The 7,403-nt window shown below is 32.4% G+C and overlaps 2 protein-coding genes across 2 annotated transcripts; one reads left to right on the forward strand and one right to left on the reverse strand.

Annotated features, from left to right (window-relative positions):
- LOTGIDRAFT_84213 (hypothetical protein) lies at nt 1-3,198 on the forward strand (the record flags this gene model as incomplete). Its single annotated transcript, XM_009058797.1, has 3 exons — nt 1-121; nt 2,047-2,240; nt 2,848-3,198. Coding segments are annotated over 3 exons (666 nt in total), but the record flags the coding sequence as incomplete, so codon positions are not given.
- A 2,070-nt stretch (nt 3,199-5,268) lies between these two features.
- LOTGIDRAFT_87047 (hypothetical protein) lies at nt 5,269-5,730 on the reverse strand (the record flags this gene model as incomplete). The annotated part of the gene is made up of 1 exon (XM_009058798.1): nt 5,269-5,730. A coding segment is annotated over one exon (462 nt), but the record flags the coding sequence as incomplete, so codon positions are not given.
- Nucleotides 5,731-7,403: the final 1,673 nt, after the last annotated feature.

Below are 7,403 nucleotides of genomic sequence, written 5' to 3' on the forward strand. Positions count from 1 at the left end.
GAATTTCAGGGGCTGATAGAAAGGGTATTGGTAGACCAGGACATGAAGTCTGATTTAGAAGAGGGAAAACTCATCAACTGGTGTCGTACAGCCCAGATATTATACCCACTAAATACCACTAGTAAGTTTTATACCGTACTACATATAACCTATACTCTTTCATATTTATTTATTTATTTATCTTTTCTTTTCTTTTCTTTTCTTTTCTTTTCTTTTTTTCTTTCTTTCTTTCTTTCTTTCTTTCCAACCTAGAGTGTTTTCACCCCCTAGCGGTGTGGGACTAGTATTTATTGTGAATTGAGAGAGCACCTGACATCATCACATGCTGAAAATGTGGATGAAACAAATTTTTGGGTGTGTGAAAGGTCCAGATGACTGCTCCAGGGGTGTGAAGGAAGGCTGAAATAGGTTGGGAACCACTGATTTTATTTATTCAATTCAATTCAATTTTTATACGCTCACACATAAGATGGGCGTATATTGTAATCACACTGTCGGTCCGTCCGTCTGACTTGACGTTTTACTCTATTAGCTATATTGTGCAACTCGTGTTCACTCTACAGGCTACAATTCTTTACAGATTCTTTTGATTTTGTGTGTCAATGTCATTATGTAGATGATCCCTATCGATGATCAGATAATTTTTCACCGAAATATCGTGTCTGACTTGACGTTTCACTTTTGGTGGAATTTCTCAGCATAAATAACTGGCATATATATGTAATTGAATTCAAACTATTAAAATTTCTTTGACATGGGACAAATCATACTTTAGTCACTAAAGACTGTTTTATCATTTCTGACAGCTGCCAGTGGGCGTATGTTACCTTGCCTGGCAAGCTATCTTTTAATTTATTTATGTATTTAAACCTAGTAATTTATTAGATTCTGAAATATCTATTCAAGTGGTTGATTCATTTGTTATTTATATTTGTTAATTGGATTTTGAAATACATTTTCTTATAATATTCTTTATTCCAATATGAAAATTGATTTAATCTTAAAAAATTTACTAATTGAACTTTTAAAAATTTTAATTAGTTGGTTTATTCACAATTAACATCCCTGCTGTTTTCTAATTATATTGTTTCTTAATTTACTAATATTTTCAAAGCAATAATAGTTATTAACTTTGTTTTGTAAATGAAATTTTTATCATTCATTCATTTCTTTGTATATGCAGTCTATTCATTCATCTATTCATTCATCTATTCATTCAGTTATTCATTCATCTATTCATTCAGTTATTCATTCATCTATTCATTCAGTTATTCATTCATCTATTTATTCATCTATTCATTCATCTATTCATTCAGTTATTCATTCATCTATTCATTCAGTTATTCATTCATCTATTCATTCAGTTATTCATTCATCTATTTATTCATCTATTCATTCATCTATTCATTCATCTATTCATTCATCTATTCATTCATCTATTCATTCAGTTATTCATTCATCTATTCATTCATTTATTCATTCATCTATTTATTCATCTATTCATTCATCTATTCATTCATCTATTCATTCATCTATTCATTCATCTATTCATTCAGTTATTCATTCATCTATTCATTCATCTATTCATTCAGTTATACATTTATTCATTCATTTATTCATTCAGTTATACATTTATTCAGTCATGTATTCATTCAGGTATACATTTATTCAGTCATTTATTCAGTCATTTATTCATTCAGTTATACATTTATTCAGTCATTTATTCATTCAGTTATTCATTCAGTTATACATTTATTCAGTCATTTATTCATTCAGGTATACATTTATTCAGTCATTTATTCATTCATTTATTCATTCAGTTATACATTTATTCATTCATTTATTCATTCAGTTATACATTTATTCAGTCATGTATTCATTCAGTTATACATTTATTCAGTCATTCATTCATTCATTAATTCAGTCATTTATTAATTCAGTCATTTCATTCATTCAGTTATTCAGTCATTCAGTCATTTATTAATTCAATCATTTATTCATTCAGTCAGTTATTCATTCAATCATTCATTCATTGTGTAATTATAGAAGATGGAAACTGTCTATTACATTCAATATCAATGTATATTTGGGGAGTAGAGGACAACAGTTTATTACTGAGACGGGTTTTATATTGTACCCTACAAACAGATCAACACAATGTTTTCAAACAACGCTACTTTCACTTTATGACCAACAGAAATAGCGAAGTTTATGGTAATTTACTGCAGTTTGATTCCATGGTTAGTATTACTATATTTCAATTTTTGAAAATGTACTACTTTGTTTCAACATGTACTAGTTTGTTGCAATATGTACTAGTTTGTTGTAATATGTACTAGTTTGTTGTAATATGTACTAGTTTGTTGTAATATGTACTAGTTTGTTGTAATATGTACTAGTTTGTTGCAATATGTACTAGTTTGTTTCAACATGTACTAGTTTGTTGCAATATGTACTAGTTTGTTTCAATATATACTAGTTTGTTTCAATTTGTACTAGTTTGTTTCAAAATGTACTACTCTGTTTCAATATGAACTACTTTTTTTTGAAGCGAACTACTCTGTAACAAAGTACTGCTATAGTCTTTGACTCTTGGAATCCAAGTCCACAGTTTTTGAGTTCCACTATGATAAAGAAGTGTACTGTGGTGATTGGAGCTTGGTAAACAGGGCATGTATTTCTCTCATGTACTTGAAAATGGGGTTCATCATTTCCTCCTTTAATATTTTATCATGTGAACTATGGTTGGGGTGAGCAGGGTTGCTGTGGCCCCTTGGAATATAGTTACAATATAAAAACTCTAATAGTTCAGTTATTAAATCTGAAAACTGATTAATTTCATTCTAGGATCAAGAACAGGAATGGAAAGGTATCGTGGATAGCGTGGAACCCAGACATACCCCTAGTTTTGCCAACCCTCTCTCGTTTCTAGAACCAATACATATATACGTGATGGCGAACATTTTAAAACGGTCAATAATAGTAATGGCAGATACTCGTATTCGAACTTTAGAAGCTGTCAGTATACAAGATAACGATATCGTTGGTATTTATCTCCCCTTGGACATTGAACCAGAACAATGCTACAAATATCCAATCGTCTTAGGCTTTAATTACAACCATTTTACCCCATTGGTAACTACGAAGGAAGATCGGAACAGTCCACGAAAATTATCAATTCCTTTACAGAAACAAGACTTGACAATGTTGCCAGTAAGATTTCTGAATTCTGGAGAAGAAAGAAAAATAGTTAATTTGATGTCGAGTTATCTCCACTTGATAGACTTGGTTCATTCTGAACCTATTTCTGGAGCGAAACTTGGAGACCAAAGTCTACCTGAAGATTTGAATTTGATTCCGGATTATTTCCAGGATTGCGAGAGAAAATATCGTCGATTTATAGACATGGGAAGTCTTCATGGCGTGTTTGAAAATCAAAAACCAAATCAGATCGTCAGACAGCAAGATCAAAATTCACATAAGATATACCTAGATAGGAACGTATCACCACCTACAATGTCACAGTTTCAAACAGTTCAATGTATCACGCAAGGTTGTACCATGTACGGAACTGCCTCTACTGGTAACATGTGTAGCGAATGTTTGAAGAAATATACGATGGAACACGTTGGACCTCCAGTTAATATGTTTTTAAATGAAAAGAACCCCACAGCTCCTCCCCCATCACGTCCATTAAATTCCATGTCTGATCTGATATCAATGGTAGAACAGGTATGTCAGACTCCAGGCTGTAAATTTATGTGTGCGCTGACTACCTATCCATTCTGTCATGAATGTAAGGAGAAAACACAGAGACAAGAAACAAAACTGTCAGTGAACGTTCATCGGCAGGCATCCAATCAGTCAGAAGAAATGACCAAATTAAGCGCCAAGTTAGACACTAATGTCCAGAATGGAATAACTTTTATTCCATTTACTACCACAAAAGAAACATCTGCTATGAATTCAGATTTATCAGAATCAGAACTTTTCGGTGCTGGAAATGGTTGCCGAGGGGAGATTGAAGTTCCTTCAGTACCGATAACTAGGTTTAATTCACAGACTCATCTGATCTCCAACATGAGGAAAGAAGCGAAGGTTATTCCATACCCTAATTCTCCAAGACGTGCATCGTCTAAGTCTGGAAGCCTTGCAAAACCATTGTGTTCGACTTCTGGTTGTCAAGGAACGAGTATCAGCGAAAACGGTCTTTGTCCATTATGTTTTTTACGAAAGGGAATTCCTGGTTTACAAGAAACAACCAATCAGAAGAACCCTGCTCTCCAACAATCAACCAATAGTAACTCTGCTCTAAAACAATCAACCAATCAGCATCAAGCAACTGGCAGTAAAAGTCAACCGACCGTAACATCAGGTGCAAGTGGTACAACTAAACCAACAAATGGATTTACACCGAAATATCTGTGCTCTAAGCCAGGCTGTCATGGTATTCGTCAAGAAAATGAATTTGGAATGTGTCTGACTTGTTTTGAGGGCGTTACTGCGGAGAAGGTTAAGGACCCAACAAAGGTTTTACTTAGTGCAACTGGCATGCAGGAATTAGACATGAATCGTCAAGGAAGTATTGAAGATAATCTAGAGGAGTCAGGAACTCCATCTGATGCTATGATTGAGCCGAGTCAAGTTTCCTGTATGGATGATGAATCAATTAAATGCGCAAGTCCACTGTGTGACACTCTGGTTTACCCACCAAACAAACTATGTCAAGATTGTTTAGATGTTTTAAGACAGCATCAGCCTTCACCCAAAAAACAACCCAAACGTAAGTAGATTAAAACACTTTTGACTGTATCAACAACATTTAAATATGAACATATAGACATCCATTCACAATAGCTTGTAAATATAATAGAGACAACAGTATATAGTATTGACATTCCTGTCTGGTTGTTTAGCTGTCTAGATGTACATTCACAATAGCTTGTAAATATAATAGAGACAACAGAATATAGTATTGACATTCCTGTCTGGTTGTTTAGCTGTCTAGATGTACATTCACAATAGCTTGTAAATATAATAGAGACAACAGTATATAGTATTGACATTCCTGCCTGGTTGTTCAGCTGTCTGGACGTCCATTCACAATAGCTTGTAAATATAATAGAGACAACAGTATATAGTATTGACATTCCTGTCTGGTTGTTTAGCTGTCTAGATGTACATTCACAATAGCTTGTAAATAATAGAGACAACAGTATATAGTATTGACATTCCTGTCTGGTTGTTCAGTTGTCTAGATGTCAATTCACAATAGCTTGTAAATATAATAGAGACAACAGTATATAGTATTGACATTCCTGCCTGGTTGTTTAGCTGTCTGGATGTCCATTCACAATACCTTGTAAATATGATAGAGACAACAGTATATAGTATTGACATTCCTGCCTGGTTGTTCAGCTGTCTGGACGTCCATTCACAATAGCTTGTAAATATAATAGAGACAACAGTATATAGTATTGACATTCCTGTCTGGTTGTTTAGTGGTCTGGACGTCCATTCACAATAGTTTGTAAATATAATAGAGACAACAGTATATAGTATTGACATTCCTGTCTGGTTGTTTAGCTGTCTGGACGTCCATTCACAATAGCTTGTAAATATAATAGAGACAACAGTATATAGTATTGACATTCCTGCCTGGTTGTTCAGCTGTCTGGATGTCCATTCACAATAGCTTGTAAATATAATAGAGACAACAGTATATAGTATTGACATTCCTGTCTGGTTGTTTAGCGGTCTGGACGTCCATTCACAATAGCTTGTAAATATAATAGAGACAACAGTTTTTATTGAATTTTGTTCATTCTTTGCATGCTTATGTATATTAATAATATCTCTCACGGTTTTGATTTTCATGAAATTTTGATGAACATTTTTCAGTTCAAAAGTGGCTGGTGATTGTAAAAGGCACTAAAATGTTCAGCAAGTCTTTTGATTATCATGGTCGAGAGTTTCGTTCAGAATGGCTTTGTCTTACATTCAGCCAATGGGGATGGGGAAGCATTAAATTCTCTTTAAAATGATCCACTGTTGATATTTCAGAGGAGAAGAAATTATGTAAAAATACTGGTTGTGAATTTCACGGAGCTGAGAGATTTGAAGGTTTCTGTTCCAGTTGTTATAAGACTGTCCAAGGTAATTTTTGTACTGTTTTTATATGCCCACATCTCTTTATGGGGATAGACTGTATGTTCACATTCAATCAATAGGAAAGATCCTTGACCAGATTTATACTATATGAGAGTTTCTATATGACTCATACAATGAACAAAGATGTTAAAATTCCATGTTACAATGAACAAAGATGTTAAAATTCCATGTTACAATGAACAAAGATGTTAAAATTCCACATTGCAGTGAACAAAGATGTTAAAATTCCATGTGACAATGAACAAATATGTTAAATTTCCATGTTACAATGAACAAAGATGTTAAAATTCATGTTAAAATTCCATGTTAAAATAAACAAAGATGTTAAAATTCCATGTTACAATGAACAAAGATGTTAAAATTCCATGTTACAATGAACAAAGATGTTAAAATTCCATGTTACAATGAACAAAGATGTTAAAATTCCACATTGCTGTGAACAAAGATGTTAAAATTCTATGTTACAATGAACAAAGATGTTAAAATTCCATGTTACAATGAACAAAGATGTTAAAATTCATGTTAAAATTCCATGTTACAATAAACAAAGATGTTAAAATTCCATGTTACAATGAACAAAGATGTTAAAATTCCATGTTACAATGAACAAAGATGTTAAAATTCCACATTGCAGTGAACAAAGATGTTAAAATTCCATGTTACAGTGAACAAAGATGTTAAAATTCCATATTACAGTGAACAAAGATGTTAAAATTCCATGTTACAATGAACAAAGATGTTAAAATTCCATTTTGCAGTGAACAAAGATGTTAAAATGAACACAGATGTTACAATAAACAAAGATGTTAAAATTCCATGTTACAGTGAACAAAGATGTTACAATGAACAAAGATGTTAAAATTACATGTTACAATGAGCAAAGATGATACAATGAACAAAGATATTAAAATGAACAAAGATGTTAAATTGCATATTACTATGAACAAAGATGTAAAAATTCCATATTACTATGAACAAAGATGTTAAAATTCCATGTTACAATGAGCAAAGATGTTAAAATTCCACATTGCAGTGAACAAAGATGTTAAAATTCTATGTGACAATGAACAAAGATGTTAAAATTCTATGTGACAATGAACAAAGATGTTAAAATTCCACATTGCAGTGAACAGAGATGTTAAAATTCCATGTTACTATGAACAAGATATTAAAATTCCATGTTACAGTGAACAAATATGTTAAAATTCATGTTAAAATGAACAAGATGTTAA

Source organism: Lottia gigantea, assembly GCF_000327385.1.
Source record: "Lottia gigantea unplaced genomic scaffold LOTGIsca_36, whole genome shotgun sequence".
NCBI classification, from domain to species: domain Eukaryota; kingdom Metazoa; phylum Mollusca; class Gastropoda; family Lottiidae; genus Lottia; species Lottia gigantea.